This window comes from Rattus norvegicus, chromosome 7, assembly GCF_036323735.1.
Source record: "Rattus norvegicus strain BN/NHsdMcwi chromosome 7, GRCr8, whole genome shotgun sequence".
In the NCBI taxonomy this organism is placed as follows: Eukaryota; Metazoa; Chordata; class Mammalia; order Rodentia; family Muridae; genus Rattus; species Rattus norvegicus.
The window spans coordinates 91635568-91657299 of record NC_086025.1 but is presented as its reverse complement, the minus strand read 5'-3'; the positions used below and the strand labels follow the sequence as shown (position 1 = coordinate 91657299).

General features: G+C 46.6%; 1 protein-coding gene across 1 annotated transcript in view; it reads left to right on the top strand.

Annotated features, from left to right (window-relative positions):
• Positions 1–2808: 2808 nt before the first annotated feature.
• The window catches only part of Fbxo32 (F-box protein 32), a 33567-nt gene continuing 14643 nt past the window's right edge, over positions 2809–21732 (top strand). Inside the window, exons 1-4 of the mRNA NM_133521.2 lie at positions 2809–3160; positions 9959–10056; positions 11603–11652; positions 12537–12629. Of these exons, the coding sequence (NP_598205.2) occupies positions 3045–3160; positions 9959–10056; positions 11603–11652; positions 12537–12629 (357 nt within the window). The 5' untranslated portion in view covers positions 2809–3044. The remainder of the gene's footprint in view (positions 3161–9958; positions 10057–11602; positions 11653–12536; positions 12630–21732) is intronic.

Sequence of the window (21732 nt, the reverse complement as noted above, 5' to 3'; positions counted from 1 at the left end):
ACTTGGAGAAGGCTGTGCCTCTCCCAGGAGTTTAATGCACTTGGGTCCATGGCATATCTGTAAACATGTCCAAAATGTATACTCAGAATTTCATCTGCTCTTTACACATTTACCCAAGGCTTCCTCCTCTCCTCTGCAATTTGCCAGTTCAAAAGTGTAGATACATATTCCTACAGCAAAGGGGGAAGAGAAGAAACAGCACTAATAACCACAACTACTATGGGTTCTAAACAATTTGAAAGGCAGGCAGGCATCTCTGCCCTCCAACAACATCGTCTTCAGTACCTGGAGCCTCTTGCTGTTTATCCAACGAAGTGCAAGCCGCTTTAGCAGAATTAGATTCAACTCCTCTGCCTTCCGGACCTCTGTGGTTTCTTCCTGGAGGTAGCCCCCTGCATCTTTAATAACTGCATCCCTTAACTGTGTTCTCTTGCAGATATCAGCTCCCCCCAACAAAGTTCAGACCCAACATTGCCTCATCTCTTAGCCTGCTTGGTGTTTTAACATTTGTTTGGGATCGTCTGCAGGGCTTTTACAAGCCATTTTTATTATTGCTGCACAAATAAATTATTTATGGTGGGAAACCAAAATCAGAAAATCCTGGCTACTTGAAGACAGACTTTATTAAAAACATCTCCTTCCCCCTTGCAACACAGAGCCCACAAGACACACTCAGTTCCTCTGCCTACCCAGCCTCAATGCACAGTGGAAGAGACACTGCCAGAGGCAGGGGTGTGGAAGAAAAGAACTGGAAGCTATTTCTCTAGCATGAAGTTTTTGTTTCTCTGCTACTGCCCAGTGCCATGTAGATCCAAATGAATGTGACTTCCCGGTCTGACTAGTGATGGTGGGAGGCCAGAAGCTACCCTAATGCAGTAGTTCACACAAGAATTGGCTATGGAGAGGCTGGTGAGTTGATTTGGTAGGGAGATGTCATAAGACCCAAAAATTAACCGGCAAGCCCCACCAGCCCAAAGACAAGGACTAGGTAACTTCTTGAAATGCTGGGAGTTGTAGTCCTTGGAAAATAACAAAAGTCACATGAGAAAATATGATGGCCTTAAAAGCCTCTGTAACACGCGTCTAGGAGCCGCTAAACTGGGAATTCTGGAGAGAGGTCCTGACCAAAATTCATCCTGGTCAGTATTTAATTAAAGCTTGCTTCAAATTTGCCTCATCATGGTGGAATTGTTTGTTTGTTATTTTGATTTTGCTTTTTGTGCAAAACAGAATTAACAATGTCTCCATGAGCACAGTGCTTGATGAGCAGTCATGAGGGCCTGAGTTCAGATCCCCAACACCCACGTAAACAAACAAAAACAAACAAACCCATTAAAGCACCTATATCTTTATTCTAGTGCTGGGAGAAAAAAAAAACGAAGAATCTAGGGGTTCATTAGCCTGCCGGTGTAGCCAACAGCTAGCTCTAGGTTCAATGAGTCTGTCTCAAAAATAAATTAGAGTAAGGCCAAAAGCGAACAAGGAAGACACCTGACATTGACCTCTGGTCTCCACATGCGCCCAAATGCACACACACTCAGAGGAGGGAGACAGACAGGATGGTTATGAACGGCCAATTCTGACCCTGGTGGTAAGGCTGAGATGTCTCTAGAATAAAGGAGGGGGGGCTATGTTCTGCATGCCAGAGAGGATCGCTCTGAGTTGAGAAGCCGTCATAAGTCCCTAGGTAATCATAGACTTAACCCCCTCTGAGGACCCGACAGCCTTTCACCTGAAAACCAGAGTATCAGCCAGACAGGCAACCCCCTCGTGCTAGGAGAGTTAAGTACATAACAGGCTCTCTTCCCTGTCTGAAGTGGACATGAAACCCAGGAGGATTTTATAGCTAGAAGCCAGAGGACACCAGGAATTGAACTGGGTAAAGGAAAAGAGAGGAGGGTTCCTGTAGTTCCACAGGATAAAAGCCCAGCCCTGGGGCATGAGAGCCCCTGGGGCATGAGAGCAAGCACAGTGAGCATAGCCAGAGACTCCTTCCGGACTCCGGACTCCGGCCCTGGAGGGTTAGTTCTGGGCCCGGCGCCTTGACGCCAGCGCTGCCTCCTCAGGGTCCCTCAGAGTGGGACCTAAGACTATCTCAGTTCTTCACTTCCACAACATGGGGTCTAGACTCCTCGGGGCCTCTTTTTCCCCCTCCTTTGCCACTGGGGGAGTCGAGTTTGACAGCAAGCGCATCAAATGTCAGCTTTAAGGCGGAAGGGGTGGGGGCAGTCCCTCCCCACTCCTGCCGTACTGGATCCCCTCTTTCACTTAGCACACCCTGGCGCCTGGAGTTGGTACTGGCAGTGAAAGAGGTTCACAGACTGCGCCCCTAACCAGCCCCAGACGCTCTGACCTCCCCCAAGGCTGATCTGCCAGCAAAGATCGGTCCCGCCGTTTCCAGACCCCCTGGGACTGACAGTTCCGAACTTTCTATGTCTGTTTCCTGGTTGCACCTAGTTTGTCCGGGACCCGTAGGGGGGGACGTAGTGCTGAGTGCAAAGCCAGGATCTTAGTGAAGGCAGCTACGCCCGACAGGGGAGTAGGGGAGGTGCAAGAGGTGCCAGGGCACCGAGGGTCAGCGGGACATCTGGCCTAGCCAGGCAGCTTCAAGTTTCCACGGGCGCAAGGTTGTGCAACTGCGAGCAGAGCGAGAGCCGCGGGCGCCTCGGAAAACAAGGCGAGCCCATAAACAAAGCCACGTGGCCTCGGGGCGCAGGGGGGGCCGGGCTAAGAGCAGGAGGCTCTTCCGGCAACAAAGAGACGGGGCAGCGGCCCGGGATAAATACTGCGCTCCGGCAGCCGCGCAGCATTCCCGAAGTCAGGACGCGACACGCGACCCTCCTCAGCGCCTGATCCCCTGCCAGTGCAAGGACCCTCGCGCCCACCCAGGACCCGCAACCCTCCACATCAGTTCCCCGACTCTTGTTCCAGTTGCCGCCTGCGTTCCCTAGCGTCTTCCCAGAGCGGCGCATCCCCTGGGCAAGCCAGGCCGGTTCCTGGCTGTCGATCCGTCCTATCCGTCGGTCGCGTCCGCTCTCGGTACCATGCCGTTCCTTGGTCAGGACTGGCGGTCCCCGGGCCAGAGCTGGGTGAAGACGGCGGACGGCTGGAAGCGCTTCTTGGATGAGAAAAGCGGCACCTTCGTGAGCGACCTCAGCAGGTGAGGACTTCCACAAAACCGATCTTAGCTGTTGGGGGGGGGGGGGGGCAAGGGGGAGGTGCGCACCTCAGGGGCAGGTGAAGAAGGGCAAGCAGCTCTGGGCCAGAATAAAGTAGGGGCTTCCGGCTGAAGGGATAGGAGTGAGGGGCCGGGATTTCTGCAAAGGTCACCAGAATGTGAGAGATGAGTAATTTAGTGTCTCCTACTGATCAAGATCAGTGTCACCCAGAAGAAAAGATTCCATACAGAACCTGGTACCCCTCAATCTGGCAATCGGGGATTATGTTCCTAAACACTTGAACACAGGCGCACAACTCACAGACTCTTCCTTTAGATCCCAGAATCGCACAGTTACTGCTTTAAGCGGTTGCTAGCGACTTGACTGTTTGCCTTTCACTGTCCTGTGACAGGACCCAAAGAGTACAAGAACCGTAGTAGTCACCAGCCGGATGATGGGATTGGTCTTGAGCCCTACCCTGAGTGCATGAAGTCTCTTCCCACGCACAGGCGACGGCTGAGTGGGCCGAGAAAAAAAAGAGTAACTGGGAGGGGCAGAGGATGAACCCTGGGACAACAGCCCTCCTGGGCAGACTTGTGGAATGGGTCTTTGGGGTAAAGCTTAGGGGCTACTGAGGGAGGCAGGAAAGAAATGCGAGAACAATGCTCTGCTTCAGGAAGGCCCAGACACTTGCACCTGTTTCCTCCTTAGCCCTTTCCAGTCAGTCTTTATACGGTGAGCACACTCCCCTCCTTAGTGGTGCTTGCCAGCCGCAGAAAGACCACCCAGACTTGAAGTCTCACCTGAGCTCTGTCATCTAGTGGAAAATCTGAGGTCACAAGTGCCCACTCATAAATTATGAGGTCGAGAATCAATTCCCAACCTGAACAGCTGACTCCCTGAGACACCTGAGGAACTGGTAGAAGTTTGTTTGCAGTTGAGGTCACCTTTAGGTGCTTTCCCCTCCCACTGTCCTTTGGCTAACACCACACACACACACACACACACACACACACACACACCTGCATCCCTAAGCTGACTTCAGCAGAGACTTCTGTGAGTGGGCCAGGTCCCACTGAGTGAGATTTGCCAATGGTTGTTTGAATAAAGCTTTGGCAATTGTCAAGAAACTGTGGTTATGTGCGCAGCGTGACCTCCACTGTCTCCCATTTGTTTGTGATTTGTAATGCTTGAATTCCCTTTGTCTCTTAATGAGGTGAGACAAATCACTGTACTTGGGGCCTTCCAGGAGAATCAAATACATTAGCCTTGTGTTAGGTTCTTTGAGGAAGTCCCAGAGAAGTTTAGAACACTATAAAGACTATAAAGAATAAAGAAATCTTATTCACAGAAAATCAGATAGTCAATCATTGTCTCACCTGACTGTTTTCCAGCGAATGAAGTCAACAGTTATACCTAATACTTTTTCCTCGACTAAGTGAGTAGGGGATACACCAGAAGCTTTCTCCTCCTTGGAACCAACTATCTTAGGAGCCCGAATCTAATACCCCAGTTCTTTGTTCCTGTATAAAAAGCTTAGGTTTGCTGGGGATTTAGCTCAGTGGTAGGGCGCTTACCTAGGAAGCGCAAGGCCCTGGGTTCGGTCCCCAGCTCCGGGGAAAAAAAAAAAAAAGAAAAAGAAAAAAAAAGCTTAGGTTCTTTCCAGGGTGACGATGCAGGGGTCCAGCCCACTGCATCACAATGACTTGTCCCACTAAAACAGGATAACAGCCCACTGTGTTTCAGCAAGCTGGGAACTAAAATGGAGAAATCCCAGTTCATCTGGTCGCTCACTCCATCCTTGCTCCAGGAGACAGAAATAGGGACACCTCACTCTCCCTAATCCAAAAGATCTGAAGAGGAGTTAAACCTGCCTCTGAGGCCTGGTGGTGATGGAGGCCTTTAATCCCTGTACTTGGGAGGCAGGGGCAGCTGAATCCCTGAGTTCGAGGCCAGAGTTGAGTTTCAGGACAGTCAGGGCTACACAGAGAAACCCTGTCCTTTTGTCCCTCCCTGATCCCCTTTCTTTTCTTGAGTGTCACACCTGTGAGCTGAAGCTATCACTCTCAGTCATCATGGTCCCAACAGTGATCAATACCAAAGCCACCTGCGGTTCTCTGCTGAGTCACAGTTGAGGAATGATTTGGTCATCTGCCTCAGCAAAGCAGCTGACTGTCTGCAGGGGATTTTCCCCCCCAGCAACCATAAACAATGCCCTCCTTCCATAGCAGAAGAGCCTGCCAACTTCTCAAAAGCAGTGGCCTTCTGAGTCTGGGTTTGTGATCTCAGATAGCTCTCTGTTTTCCGTCTTGGTTTTCCTGTGATGTAAGGTTTGGGCCCAGTGCCTGACTGCACAGGTGAGCTTGAATGGCCTCTTATTCTAAGAAAACAAAAGGCAGGTCCTTCATAAAAGAGGGTGAGTGACTGTAAACTGAACTACTGAGGCTTCTCTAATTCCATGCACCGTCCTGAAAGTTGCCCAGCAAGAGTGAAGAATAAAGGCGTCGTCTGGTGAGATTATTGATTAGAGGAAACCATGGCTTGTCTGCACTGTACACCTGTTATAGACTCCACTGGCCATTGTTTCTGTGGTCCAGGGCGCTGCCCTCCAACAGCCAAATGTTACAGTCTCAGTAGCCAAATTCCTCCTGACATAGTAGAAAATTTTAGATAAGCTTAAAGCTGACCTCTTAAAAAGTTGCAACTGAACCTAGCTGTGGTGGTGCACACCTTTTATCCTGGCACAGAGAGAGGCACAGACACACAGAGGCAGAGGCAGAGGCAGGTAGATCTGAGTTTGAGGCCAGCCTGGTCTGTAGAGCAAGTTCCAAGACAGCCAGGGCTACACAGAGAAACCCCATCTCCGAAAACCAAACAAAAAGTTGAAACTGTAAGATAAAGAAGAGATGGCCAGTGTTAGGTTTGTGTGGCAGATTAGAATTTCAAGGAAGGAGCACTCTATGAGCTGGAGCCATCCAAGAATGCTTCAAGGAAGTGGTGGTTGAGATGACCCACACTGCCTCCTCCCCAACCACCCCTGCTCCGCCCCAACTCCAGGATGAGTAATCTCAACTCTCATAGCCAAGCCTGCACTTCTGCTGTTAAAAGCCCATCCCAGCATTACATACTGTTTGTTGCTAAGACTGGCCCAGGAAGGAGGAAGTTGGCCTTGATACCTTGAATAAAAATAATAGAGATATTTTTACAAGCACTTACCCTGTGCAGGACAGTATTGTAATAAGCCTCATGGGCTAGCCTGTTTCCCCCAAAGCAATCCAGGAAGTAGCCTATTCAGGTTTGGCAACCTATATATGACTTTGAGCATCAAAATTTCACTGGACATAATCAGGGTGATATAACTGCTTTGGGTCAGGAAATGGTTTTAAGTATTTTTCTTAATTACAAATGAAATACAAAATAAAACTCGTTTCCCATCCCCTCCTTTGTCTGTTGCACAAATGTTCCTTAGTTTATTGTCTTACTTTGAAAACTTTCCACCACTTCTACAGTTGCCTTATAGTATTTTATATGTGTTAATGGTGATGTGGGTGTTGTGGGGAAGGACTTTTTCCTTATTCTTGGCCTGTGCCTGTAAACATCAAGATTAGTAAGAAGTAATTACAAAGTAACAACTCGGGGAATAGTAAGAAGTGGTTACTTTAGTAGTTACAAAGTAAAAACTCGAGGATTAGTAAGTAGTTACAAAGTAACAACTCCTTAACTACTATTGCATTTGGTGGAGGAAACCAGCCCCCTTGACATGGTTTTGCTTATTTTAAATGCATTTATATATATTTATGTGCCATGATTTGTAAATGGTGGTTGTTTTTCCTGTTAAATTTTTGAGTTGTAATTTTCCATTGATTTTGCATTTCCTGGATCGAGACATAACTGAAGTCTCAAAATAGCCACTGAATATATTATTGCTTAAAAGAAAACATAAGTAGACAACACAAATAAACTTTACAGCCTGGCTCCCAAGCCTCCAGAATTCAAACCCTGTGCTTAAAACTTTTCTACCCGCTGCATCAAGACAGCATCAGCAGTGGTTGGAGATCCTTTTCACATTGGTTTTTGAAATGCGTCACTCCAACTTAAAGCAGTTCCTTCTTGTATCCATGGAGAAAGCCAAAGCTCAAATCCCCTCAAACGCTTTCCTTTATAAGGTCACTATCTGTGCCTAAAGCTGCTGCAGACCCATATGTATATGGATCAAAATAAGATAGCTTTGTTTTGTACTTCCCTACATATGGAATTTTTACCGTAGTTTATAGGCCATACAGACTACACCACCATGTAGTATGGTGATGTAGGCTGTGCATCTCTGTGTATATTTCTTTAAAAATAAGCCTTCCTGGGTATTTTGTACACAGAATGTTCTATCTCTATTTTCTGAAGCTCTGGGACATCAGGGGCCACTCGACTGACTCTCCATCTTTTCCTCTGCCTCAGCTTTGATTAAAATTCTTTAAGACAGCCTCTGAGACTCGGAGTTCTACTGTTTGTTTTGCCCCTTTTCTTCCTGCTGTCCTGAAACAGATAATCCCTGGTCAGTGACTTTGTAACCCACCCACCCCCAACACACACACACACACACACACACACACACACACACAGACAGAGCCATGCAAGCAGACAGACATACCCGGGAGTCGTACAAAGCCTGACCCAAAACACTCACCCTTGGCTCACTTAAGCAAGTGCCTCTGAGAGAGGTCATTTCTGTGACACCCAGTCTGAAGCCTAAAAATACCCTGTTTCCCTGAATGAAAAAGAGAAGGCTAAAAACATTAGGGAACTCAATAAACGGTATTAGGTATGGCTGGGAGAAGGAAAATGAACGGTTGACTGGGGGTTCATCAAGTTTCTCCCTGTAGGTTCTAAAAGCAGCACCGGGTATCTGTTGTGATCAGCATTTCAGGAAGACACTTAGGCAAGTCTTCCTTACTGAGACACCAGTTGCAATGAAAGAACCCTCGGCACTGTTTCCAGTCTTCTTTTCCCATCTATCATTTACACAAAGCAGGAAACAGAAAAGAGCATATATGCTTACTATATCCATCCCCATAAAAATAAAAAAAGGCACAAATCACGTTTTAAATCCTGCAGAGGACATCAGAAAAACTTAAAGTCTCTTAATACATTAGTGGACACACGCACACACCTAATTTGTACAGGTTGCTGTTATAAATCCTGCCTGCCTCTTGGGATTGAAGGAGGCAGGGAACCCATTCTCCCATTAAATTTTAGTATTTCCTCCCCATCATTTTTGTAGAAAGTATTCAGAGAGGTCCCCTAAATCAGGAGACTAGAGCCCTTATTCCCATGACACCTCAGCTTGCTAAGGCTTGTCAAAGTTGGACTAGCCCATCCTTCAGTGATCTACAAATTGGATTAGTATATTTGACATCTTTTTAGCCCCGCTAAGTTTCCCACCAGAGCTCCCAGGGACTAAACCACCAACCAAAGAATACACATGGAGGGACCCATGGCTCCAGCCGCATATGTAGCAGAGGATGGCATTGTTGGGCAGCAATAGGAGGAAAAGCCCTTGGTCCTGTAAAGGCACATTTCCCCAGTGTGTAGGTTAATGCCAGGACGTTGAGGTTGGAATGGGTGGGTGGGAGTGGAAGCATCCTCATAGGAGCAGGGGGAGAGAGGAGGGGATATGGAAGGGGGGAAGGGATAACATTTGAAATGTAAATACATAAAATATCCAAGAAAAATAAAATTTAAAAAAATTTCTAGTTTCTGTTAGGAACCAACATCTTAACCCTCCAGCCTGAGTCCTAGTGTCTTAGGTCAGAAACCTAAACAACTAGCATCGTATTCCTGCTTGAAAGGGAGTTTGTAAGTCAGATGTTTGTAATTATGATCACGTTTTAAAGACAGGACAGGAACATGCTAGTTTAGCAGCCTGGTTATCCAGTACATGGATGAATTGTATAACATGTGAATTATAGCCTAGTGAAATCATTTATAAAGAGCAGGATGTGGTAGCACACATCACAATCCTAGCCTTCTCTACACCCAGTATTGGGGGGCTTAGGCTGAAGACCACTATGTTCAAAACTACCCTGTACTATGTAGTATTTCAAGGCCAGCCTGGGCTACGTAGTAAAATCTTATCTTGAAAAGAACAGAAGAGGGGGAGGGGCAAAAAAAGAAAGAAAGAAAAGAACAGAAAGCTCAAGTTGGGCACAGTGGCACGCACCTTTGATCCCAGTGCTGAGGAGGCAAAGGCAAGTGAGTCTACATGAGTTTGAGGCCAGCCTGATCTACATAGTGAGACCTGTCTCAAAAAAGAGGGAAGGGATGGAGGGTTGGAGATGATGGGAAAGGAGGATAAAGAGGAGGCGAGAAGAAGAGTGGGATGGAGGGAGGATTAGGGAGAGGGAAGAAAGAAGCAGCTTGGTGCAGACGCTCTGTGTCTTGCAGAATGCAGGCATTGTGTGGCACAGTGACACCCCCTGTTCAGCCCTTTTGTTTAAAGAGATGTTGTGATGGCCTGCATTGCTCTTAGAGAGTATAGGGCTCTGTATCAAATTATAATGGAAAGCCCTGTTAGAGAATTCAAAAGAAACACATACCCCTATCCCAGCCTTCCACATGGAGGTGATGGTATTTTTACCAGTAGAAAGAAGTCTGTCTGCATGGTTTGGTTTGGTTTGGTTTGGTTTTAGATGATTTTATTGTTTGGTCTTGTTTGGGAGACATATATGTTGGTGTGTTTTATAATCCAGTGAGTTATTTATAGCTCTTTAGAGTTATCGTTGCTGCCCTCTCCTCTCCCATCACAGTTACTGCAACAAGGAGAATCTGTTCAACAGCCTGAACTACGATGTTGCAGCCAAGAAGAGAAAGAAAGACATACAGAACAGCAAAACCAAAACTCAGTGTAAGTCATTTGTTTTGAATATAAGAAGAAAGGTGTCTGGGAACAGAGCTCACTTGGAAGAGTGCCTGCCTAGGAAGCAAAATGGTCCTGGGTTCAGTCCCTGAGTACTGCATAAATTAGACATGGCGGCTCTGGCCTGTCCTCCCAGCCTGAGGATCAGATGTTCAGGGCCATCATCCTTGCTACAAAGCAAATCCAAAGCCAGCCTGGGGCTGCCTCAAAAGAGAAGGAAAGGCTGTCTAATGGTTCTTTCCTTTTTAAAAAAGATTTATTTATGTCTATGAACACCCTACTTGCATATATGCCTGCATGACAGAAGGGGGCATCAGATCTCATTACAGATGGTTGTGAGTCACCATGTGGTTGCTGGGAATTGAACTCAGGACCTCTGGAAGAGCAGTCAGTGATCTAAACCTCATCTCTTCAGCCCCGCTGTTTGACGATTCTTATGAATGGTTCTTGAAAAACAAACTAGTGCCTCTCTTATTAGACAGCTAGCTGCCCTGATGCCTCTGACTTCACTAACTGAGGTTTCTTGACTGTGCATTTTCCAGGCAAGATCAGCATATTCTTTGCTGCTCAAAAGTCGTTGCTTGTTGAGTTTATCCTGCTTGTCACTTGCATGTGACCTAAGACAGTTACGGTACAGGAACTCAACCAGCGGAGTTCATTCCAGCAGTGCTTTGGTTTTTCAACTGTGCTGTGAGGCTTTGGAAATAGAATTGTGAGACTAAGGATATAGCTCAGTGCTGGCCTCCCAGGCTGAGGCCTGAGTCCATCCTCAGAACTGAATGAACTAGGCGCTGTGGTTCTCTGCTCTGCTCTCCTCTCAGAAGCTAGAAGTGGGGAGAATCAGAAGTTTAAAAAAAGATAAAATAACAAAGGGTTCGGGATTAGCTCAGTGAGCCATGGGTGGGTTCGGTCCTCAGCTCCAGGGAGTTGGAGAAGTGTGGGGTGGCAAAATAACAGATGTTTTAAAATTGTTCAAGATCACATCAGCCACACAGTGAGTTTGAGGCCAACCTATAATACATGGACTCTGTCTCAAAATACAAAAGGATGGAAGAAGGAAATAGGTGTGTCCCTCTTGGACAAATGGTATTCACGTGGTCTAGATACTTCTATATTAGCAGAGGATATAAGGCTCTATTAAAAACATGAATTATAAATTATTCTAATTGAATCCACTCCGTCTGCATTTCCCTCATGTCACCTGTTCTGTATCCACTTTTTATGGTCTTGTGTGAGTTTTAGGCTTGGCATTTAAAACAAAGGCACTCGAGTGTTAGATTATCTTTTTAATCTGGAGGTTTGGGAACACTACGTCTGATATCAAAGATTCAGATTGCTAGTTACAGATCCAATATTTAGACCCCACAGATATTGAGTATTTTTATTCTCTTAGATTGTTGGCGAGGTCTTCTTTGTCAAAACATTCGAACTTTGGAATTAATAAAATAATGAGTCATGTTTAAATTCTTGGTAGGCCTGCTACCAAGTTTTCTGATATATTTCTTTTTCCTTTTTTTTTTTTTCTTGCTTCTAGATTTCCATCAGGAGAAGTGGATCTATGTTCACAAAGGGAGTACTAAGGAGGTAAGTCACCATCCATTTACTAAAGCCCCATGCTTAGTAATGCTGTACCTTCCTAAGAGAGAATTGGGCAACAACAGTCCTTTAATTCCAACAGAAGATGGGAGGGTGTCGGCTTTCTGTCGGGGAGAGGAGACAGAAGAGAGCTCTTTGGACTTCGGCTTGGCTAGAGCTTAGCTTTGAGGGAACTAGCCATTAAATTCAGCAAGCCTTTTCAGTACCTGCTCTTTGAGCTGTAGGTAGGTACAAGACCTTCCTCAAATCATCCTCTATGGCACGTGATTGATAAAGCAGACAATTTGATCCCTAGGACAGGAGGCAATATGATAGAGTGACGGCATCCCTGTTTCTCTCGGGGACCATGGAAAACACCTTGTTTCTCTGTGACATCAGACACAAAGAGAGATCAGTGGCAAACACGAATTACCCAGAAACTTAGGACAGGACAAGATGATATGCCAAAACTTGTCTTCCCAATTCTCTGTACCTCTATACTAAAAGTCCAAAACTTATTTTCTTCCTCACAAAGCACAGGGTTCTCAGGGGCTGTGGTGTGGCCTGCAGGGGAGGCAAGTAGAACTCATTGTTTAACCCAAATAGCCTGTACTCAGTTCTGACACACTTCGAGTTTGTTAGCACTTCCAGACTAGTGTACGCAGAGAGCTAGGGTGGTCTAATCATGAAGAGGGGTATCCACAGGTCAGTTCCCAACCGATGAAGATGTGGGCGGTACCACCCACCTTGTGTCTCCTGGGACTCAGATGCAGGAGGAAAGGCAAAGCCTGATTGATGAGTGGCCAGTGGTTCAGTGGAGTCCTCTGGACTGTACTGGAGAATGGCCTCTGTGTGGCAGGCGTAACGTATGCCTCTGTCTCTCTCATGTGCAGCGCCATGGATACTGCACTTTGGGGGAAGCTTTCAACAGACTGGACTTCTCGACTGCCATCCTGGATTCCAGAAGATTCAACTACGTAGTAAGGGTGAGTCTCAAGAGCCCAAGCTTACCACACTCTTGAATTGGATTGCTAGCATTCGTGTTGTCCTGGGAGGTTGAGGTGGGGAGAGATTGATTGATTGATTTTCATGGCCCCAAGAGTTCTAAGAGTTTCAGGACAAGCAGAAAACAACTTCCCCAAACCCCAATACTTGAGGGTAGCTGTGCTGTCATTTCTGAGATGACCCCCTCAGACATGGTGTGCCATAATTTCTCAGTGAATCTGTCCATGGGTAAGGCTACCCCAAGTGAAAATCCACTCCTGGTCCTCTCACACCTACCCCATCTAAGTAGAAGGCAGCAACATCGGTGAAGGATCATGCCTAAGGAAATAAACCCCAAATTAAACTTATGTGGAAACCTAATTGTTCTCGCTCTCCTGCTTCAGCTCACTCTGGATCACATCAGTCATTTAGGACACAAAATAGTTGAGCTCAACGCCCCTCGGTGCGGCCCACCCATGCCTCCCACCTCATACTAAGTCTCCATCTACACTAAGCTGACACCTCCTCTGTGATCTGTTGCTTTCTATTGCAAACCTTTGGAAAATGTTAATGAAGTAGCAGGAGTAAGTTTAACGTGACTGTAAAGCTACTGAGTCTATCTGGGTGATCGTTTTTTCACGAACACATGCACGCACACACGCCATTGGATATTTTTTACCGATGGTTCACCCTGGGAGGAAGCAGCTGTTTGAGTTAGGTGAGAGGGGAATTTTCTCCTGTGGGGGTTGCTTGGTTTAGCTTTTGTTTTCTTTCTCTGGGTTGTGCAGCTTCTCGGTGCCCATAACACAGTCAGATGACTGAAGAGACTCAGCCAAAGGGATGACATTCAAGCCCCCTTGAGGCCTGGTTCATTCACCTGTCATCTGGGCAGATGCAGGCTGCCTGGACAGAGTGACCTGGCGAAAGGCCAGGCCTTCAAGCAGCAGATTGGAAGCCCTGGGCTGAGTCCATGACGTATGGCCTGTTCTGTCCACTCTCTGGCTGAGCTACTCTTCAGTCCAAGAGAGATAAAAATAAGAACCCTTCTTGGGCAAAATGTCCCTGTCATTCAGCACGACTCCACTGGTCTAGAGAGGTCACCTAGTCCTTGCAATGCCTGCAAACTAGTCTGGATGATTGGAAATGGTCCCGGGGAGATCTGGAAACTTCTGTTGCTAAGAATATGACTAGTTTCCATCATCTGTGTTAAAGGAGACTCTCGGATCTGATTTCATGTTACAAATCGATCATCAGAATGATCTGGTTTTAGGTGGCTTTTCTCCCCACCTACTTTACTTTTCAGAAGACATAAGGCAGAGGGTCCAGAGTAGAACACAGCAGCAACCATTTGTCACCTTTACTCTCTTCAGTGTTCCTGTGAATTGTGACTGTTTATGCCATTTCCATGTAAACAAACGGCACAGCCAGGCAACTGACTTACCCGATGTCACAGGACTGTAGAAGGAACTAAATGTGGCCATGAAAAGTGGGCATCCGTAAGAGCTCATACTTGTGTCTGCTTCCCTGGGTTCTTTGTAAGCAAGGGCTCAAAGTAAATGTCCTGAAGTCAGTTGAATTAGGGTCCAGTTAGAGTCCAGTTCTTGTGGCCTGGAAGCCTGGAACACTTAGTGTCCTTTAAAAATGTTTGCCCTCTGTTGGTGCATCTAGTTGGTGAGTTGGGAAGTACATACTGCACTCACCAGAGCTGTCCTCACAAGACAGTGTGAGCACGCCGGTAGCACACAGGGGGTAGCCTGTTAAGTCTCAGGAAGGAGGATCCTTGTGAGCAGCTCATCCAAGAAGGACAACCAGGAAGGAGTAAGTGAGGTTTGAATGGGTTTTGAGTAGCAGTAAAACTCAAGGAGCCTGGAGAAGGCAAGCAGAGCTCCTGTCTGTCCAAAGCTTACTGAGTAGAATACTCCATCTGGGTGAAAGTGGCCGGCAGACAGGATCAGCGGAGGCTGTTGGCCTGCTTGGTTTACACATGTTCCTGGGCAAACCTCTGTCATCCCCCCTGTAAAATGGGAGTGATGGTCATAGACACCCCACCCTCTCAGAACTGTAACTGGTGTGGAAGCAGATAATGTGTGAGTCCATCATCCCTAAGAAGTGGATGGCGATGATGCATCAGGGAAATACGTCTAAACCAGGAGGTGGATTTGAGAAGAGGCTCTGAGTGCGAGGCTTCTTTATGTGATGTCATCTGGTAGCCAGGAAGGATCTGTGGGGAAGAAAGTCAGGGAATAGAGAATGTTGGAAAGGTTATTTTAGTAAGTAATGATTTAGAGCAGCTTCTGACATTAAACTAGTTCCCAGCTATCTCCCGGCAGTCCTCTGACTCCAACCCTGTACATCTGCTTCTCTGATGAGGTCAGGCTGTTCAGTGGGCAGATATGCTAAACTCATCTTGAAGATGGGAAAGCAAACATCAGGGAATCAAGTGACTTGTACGAGGTGGGCCTAGCCAAGAAGAGACGCAGGGCATCCAACTCTGATCCTCTGTCCTGTGGTCCTGAACTTGGTGCTGTCCACCTGTATGCTCAGATGGAGAACTTCAGAATGGAGTCTCCATTCTTTAATTTGGTGTGTGTGTGTATGTCTGTGTGTGGTGTGTGTGTGTGCATGTGTGTGTGTGTGCGCGTGTGCGTGTGCTGTGTGCATATGAGAGCAGACATGTACTGCTACAATGCATACATGGAGGCCACAGGACAACTTCTGAGCAGTAGTTCTCTCCTTGCATCGTGGGTTCCAGAATTGAGCTCAGGCCAGCAGGCTTGTGTGCCGCAAGCATGTTTACCTGTTGCACCCTCACACTTCCCTCTGCCTCTTATATCACACGACTGTCTGCATGCACATGGACACATTCACAGGGAAAAACCACGAGGCCAAAATAAGTTTGACCATCGGTCTCCATTCTTCTATGGGATGAACAAGACCAGCCGCCTGGCAACCATAGCTGCAATTATCAACCCAGGAAGGCCATGCAGAACTTGAATACCCACTTCCTGACTGGGGTAAACTAGCCCCTGTGTGCTAGTAATAGAGGAAGGACAAAGAAAGCCTATCACCCTACATTCTCTGTGTCCCTCTGCAGCAAAGAGCATCCCCAGCTCAAAGCACATTCTTTTTACCACCCTAAGTCCATTTGAATATTTCTAGCAAGTTGCTGCATTCCTTCAACCCCCCAAAAATGCACTTTCCAAAAAACATGTTTCAGTTTAAGTCGATGGGTGGTTTGGCAAACAGAAGACCAGCTACGAGCCAATGAGTCAAATTTAAACCCAGTACTGAAATTAAGGGCATGCGGTTGCCAAGCCTCAGTGGGTTGTGAGATGCATAATAGACCGGCTCTCCATGCAGGTCCCTCGGCCACAGTAACCTTGGCTTAAATTGGTGCTTTTACACACTTGGCGGCCTTCCTGAGGTGGAAGGGGGCCTCAGCCATCAGGGCCTTAAAGCTGCTGGTGTCTGACATAGCAGGAAGGAGGCCAGCCACTGCAGGGGCAGCAAGGCTACAGAGCAGCAACATGACTCTCTCTGGAAATGACTCTCAGAAATGATTGGAGTGGCCGTGCTTCCATATTTTTCTGACTGACTTTTCTTAGCCTGCTTTCGGAACTACTGGCTCAAAAACATGTTCTTTTTTGTGGGGACCCAGAATCTAAACACATAGGAACATAGGTCTTAGAAATATATTTTATATTGAAGTCCACCTTGGATTCTAGGTTGAGTCAATACTTACCTCAGAATGAACAGGCGAACTGAATTTTAAGTGCGAGTGTAGTGCCCATCCAAGAAGGATGCTTGTGAAGGAACCGATGCTATACGTGACTTAGAATTCGAAGCCTCCTGATTCTGTGAAAGGTCTCCAATGACAAGGGTGAAAGAGTTGACGTCATGCCCCTGCTTCATTCTGGACGTGGCAAAATGCTTCAAGTGAATACTTTTGAAGCCCTGTTCTGTACTGAACCCACCACGTGCCAGTGCGCCTCGGCCCTTGAGAAATTCTCGGGACCTTGCCTCTGCTGTCAGGTGTTTTTACAACTATGTAAGCAATTGGTTGGTTGGGTTTGGTGCTGTCCAGGAGTGCTACACAGAACTTCTAGACAGAAGGAGTGCCTGAGATGCTTCCTTCAAGTTTGGCCAGGATTTGGCCAGACGGAGAGGCAGGCAGAAGGCTTTCAGGAACAAAAGGTGTGTGCAGAAACCTGGGATTGAAGCAAAGGAGAGTGGTAGAAACTTGAGGCCGAAGACATCACATCCGGCCTCACGGGAGCATAGGGAGACGTGGGGCATTGTAGACTAAATGAGGCTATGCTGGAAGGATTGGGGAGGCTCGGGGTAACCAGTGGCAATGAGTGGTAACCATGGCTGCTCAGAGATATACAGCAGAAATCAGGGACCCTTTGTAAGTTCTGAGACAGTCGAAAGGTGGAGAGACAGGTTTCTCTTGGCTGAGGATACAACTAATTCACATAAACTTGGCCCTCCTCCCCATTTTAACTCTCTTAGTTCAAGAGCCGTTTCACTTGCAAATAATATTTACCCAAATCTTGACATGCCTGGAGATTATTAATGTGGCTGAAATTTTTCTTCTTGCAACCTGCCAGTGTTCAAGCTCAAAGTCAGGGCAAAACTTTCCAGGTATGCGATCTGTGTTATCCATTGGATAAATAAGGATCTTGGACGTACACGGTACTCAGCGCAGGCAGTGGCGCTGCCTAGTGTAACTGAAGGCTCGTTATAAATGACGCTGCCTTCCAGTGGACACCCAGCTTGGGCACTGAGCACGTGAGACATAGCCCTTGATCATGCTGGCAGATTTTCCATGCAAGGTATGGAGTTCCTCTTCCCGGGAGACGAAGGAGTGTAGACACAACTCCATCCTTTTCTCTTATTGATTGCTTGTTTGTCTTTAGACAGGGTCTCTATGTTAACCAGGCTGGCCTTGAACTCACAGAAATCCACCTGATCTGCCTTCCGAGTGCTGAGATTAGAGGAGCGTCCCATCGCACCTAGCCAAGTCACAAGTACATTCTTATATAGTCTTTTTGAATTTTCTGAGATAGGGTTTCTCTGTGTACCTCTGGCTGTCCTGGAACTGGCTCTGTAGACCAGGTTGGCCTCAAAACCAAGAGATTCACCTGCCCCTGCTTCCCAAGTACTAGGATTAAAGCCACACACCACCACACCCAGCCAAAAACACAAATACATTCTTATATAGTCTTAACAATATGTCTTGAGAGATAGAATGTATATGATTGACCTCCATTTGGATTTGGCCTTTTAAACTGACAGGAAACAGAAGCTGCTATTTTTACCAATACTCCTGAAGGCTTGACAGTCAGCTTCCCTGTAGAGGTGGGGCTTGCTTGTCCTTCAGCGAGTGTCTGAGATTTTTTTTCCCCATGGTAGGTAATTTCCTTCTCAGCCCTCTGTGCAGCACCTGGATCGCCATTCTGACCCAGGATGACCTCTAACCTGAAAGTTCATGAAATGTAGAATCATGTCATTTAACTATCCCAAGCAACAAGACATCCAGGCCAACTCTTTCCCGATCCCTTCCAGAAGTCATACTCTTTGACTCTCAAAGACAAATGTATTTAAAAAACAAAACAAAACCAAGTGCGTGTGGAAGTGACTGGCATGAACTAGGCAGAGGTGAAATAGTAAACCTGGTTCCTTTTAGGGTTTTAAGGGAGAGCTTCTGATTGGACAAGCAGCAAGTGTGTGACGCTCAGGGAAGCTGTGCATTAAGCAACAGTGAAGGGTCAGGAAAGTTAGATGGGGGAGGGCGGCGGAGGGGCTTCAAATAAGATGTCAGGGGTGATACCTCTGAACTCCATCTGGGCAACATTTGAACTAAGACCTGTGGATGAGATGGAGCCAAGCATGTAAAGATATGGAAGAGACGCGAGACCCACAAATGGGAATGAACTTGACCTGTCCACAGAATGCCGCCGTCGGACTGTACAGCAGAGACAGAATGAACTTGGGGGCCACTGTACAAAAGACTGGGAGAGGACAGGAAATAGGTCCAGGAGGACCTTGTCAGTTGTGAAAAGGAGCTTGGGGATTTTCCCACATGCAGAGGAAAAGCATCTGAGGATTTTGAGTGGGGAAGTGACATATTTTTTTTTTTAAATATTAGTGCTAGGCTAGCAAGATGGTGCAGCTGGTGAGGCACTTGCTACCAAGCCTGACGGATTCAATTCCAGAACCCACATACAGGTAACAGTAGAGAACCAAACCAACTCTCATACAGTGTTTCTTCATGTGCACTCACATACGATGGTACACACACACACACACACACACACACACACACACACACACACACGTATGTGTGTGTATTAATAAATTTAAGTGCTATACTAGGATGAATTGCAGAGGAAACCTGTTTCCAGTAAAGAATGGTGGGAAGTAATTAATTGCTTTTGCCCAGTGACTCTCCAATCATCACATCAAACTGTAGATGATATGCACTCTTGCACTCTGAGATCTGCCACAGTTGGCTGTTGGGATAACAGCTTGCAACTAGACTTTTTTCCGCTCCATCATCTCCAAAGCCAGCACGAGCTGAGGCTGAAGGGCAGGATGTGGTTTGGGCAAGTCGTGGCCACCTCCTCCCTCCGGTAGAAGAGCTTCGCTCTTTCTTTGCACAGTGAGTCCCTGCACACAATGGCAGATCCCCACACTGCCTACTCACAGGGACACCATGGCCCCCAGGGACAGCCTAGGGCTTGACTCCCCTGTTCCCACACCTCTGCCTCTCCTTCAACACAGCCACAAATTACTGGCACCTGAGCTAAAATTTGCTGGGAGAAAACAGCCACTTCCAAACATTTTCCTCTGCTCTCCTTTCCCTGTGGCTAAGGGCAAAGGATGTAGTTGGCTCAGTCGTCTTGGTAAACAAAGTACTGGATACGATCTATTCTCTGGGGCAAACAGCTCTCAACAACAAACATGACCGACAGATTCTTCCCATCATTAATATCACGTGGCACTGCCATGCTGGCTCTTGGCAGTAAGCTGTATTGGTGTAAGAGGGAGACTCCTTAGGCAACCCAAAACCATTGCCTCTTCCTAAATGCGTCCGTAATATTATCTGATCATTATTTCACCTCGGCATGGAAGCTGATCTCCAGGCACAGAACAGTGTTGGTGTAAAATTTCCAGATTCTCTCTGCAGATTGTAACAAGTCATGATGTTCCCGCAATTGTTCGGATAAAAATTTGGCCCTACGTGCTGAATTATTGATTATCCAAATACATATTCCCAGTTAGACATATCTGGGCTCAAGTCTTGACTCACCAACTTACTGCTGCTGCTTAACTGCCCTGAGCCTCAGAGTCTTCGTTTTGCCAACTGGGAACTTAACCTCTTTGGCGTTGAAAACTGAGACCAGATAGGTGAACTGTGTGGCACCATCTCTATGCACAGTAAATATCCGTCGTCTTTAGCAAAGTATGACTTCATGGTTGAAGCATCTCTACAAGTCATGACACGTATCAGCAGAGAGCTGTTAAATGCATCACAAATGTAGTAACGATGTCAGAGGAATGTTAAAGCCTGAACTCACTTAGTTGACGACAGGTACGACTGAAATATAGTCTTTAAATGAGCTATAATTTACCTTAGTTGTTCCCTATGTTCTGCCCGGCAATGATTTTACCAAGCTGTCTTTTCTGTATTATGATAAAAAGCTGTGATAATGCTAAGTTTATTCTTGGTACCTAGCACTTGTGAGTGCTTGATAGTGGATCTATTTGAGCTTCACAACAATTTTTAAGGAAAGGATATCACTATACAAAATTTATAGATAGGAAAAAATGAAGCCAGTAGTTTGACTCTGGGACCTTCGTTATACTCTCTATGATGTGTATCGCAAGGGACCTCAGGACCACATCTGGCCCTTCATTTATTTTTGTAAATAAAGTTTTATTGATACACACAAGTGTGCACATTAATTTACATGTTGTCTAGGACTGCTTTTGTACTACAACTGCAGAGCATTTTTAGTATAAAGACTGTATAACCCACGGATCTTAAAATAGTTACTATTTGGAGGCCAAGTATGGTGGCGCATTCCTTTAACCCTAGCACTTGGGGATGCAAAGGCAAGTAGATCTCTGTGAGTTCAAGGCCAGCCTCGTCTACAGTGTGAGTTCCAGGACATCCAGGGCTATTACATAGAGAACTCCTTCCTTAAAACAACAGAAACAAACAAACAAACAAACAAACAAACAACAACAACAACAACAACAAAACAGTTCCTATTTGGCCCTCTAGAAAGTTCATCTACTCCAGATGTCAACCTTAAACTTCCCTAAGAGACCCGGCATTGGGGAGGAGAATAATTTTAATAGTGATAATAACACCTTATGTTTGGTACTCACAGCAAGTTTTGTTTTTCTCTGTATCTCGCTTGATTCTCATAACAATCCTGAGGTAGTTTTTGCTGTTGCCGTTCAGGTTTGGGTTTCCTGTAGGTAGTCGTCTTTTTATTGTTGTTTTGTGTTTCCCTGAGGGAGTCTTTTTATTGGCATTAGAAACCCAGGAACAAGCTAGATGGCACTTCGCCATCCCCGTCATCTGCCTCAGTGCTACAGGAGATTCTTGCTAAATGAATGACAGTTATAGAAAGGTCACCCAGACAGAGGATCCCATCCTCCTGTTCCAGGGCCCCTCAGCTGCCTAGCAATGAAAGCTTTCCCTGAAGATATGGTGAAACAGAGAGGAGATCACCTGTCACCCTCCTGTCACCCGCTAGTTTGCTGCTCTGTCCCTCTCCCTCCTCAGGTGATAAGCTCAGCACAAAGAGCTCTTTGCTTCCCCTAAACGTAGAGTGGCAGAGGTTTCTTAGCTGTACAGGCAGGGCCTGCAGCACAGTCTTTTTTATTTTATTTTTTCCTTGTGATTGGTGCCCTTTTAGATGAGATTAAGACTGACACTCTGGGGAGCTGGGGGTCACATGGCACCCGTGTTTTGGATGCATTTCTGGCTGATCTGAAGGCTGCCCCCTGCCTCACCTCCTACCCAAGGATGAGTCACAGCTCTCAGCCGCCCGCCCTGCAGGAGCAGGCTCCAGACCTCCAGGCTTT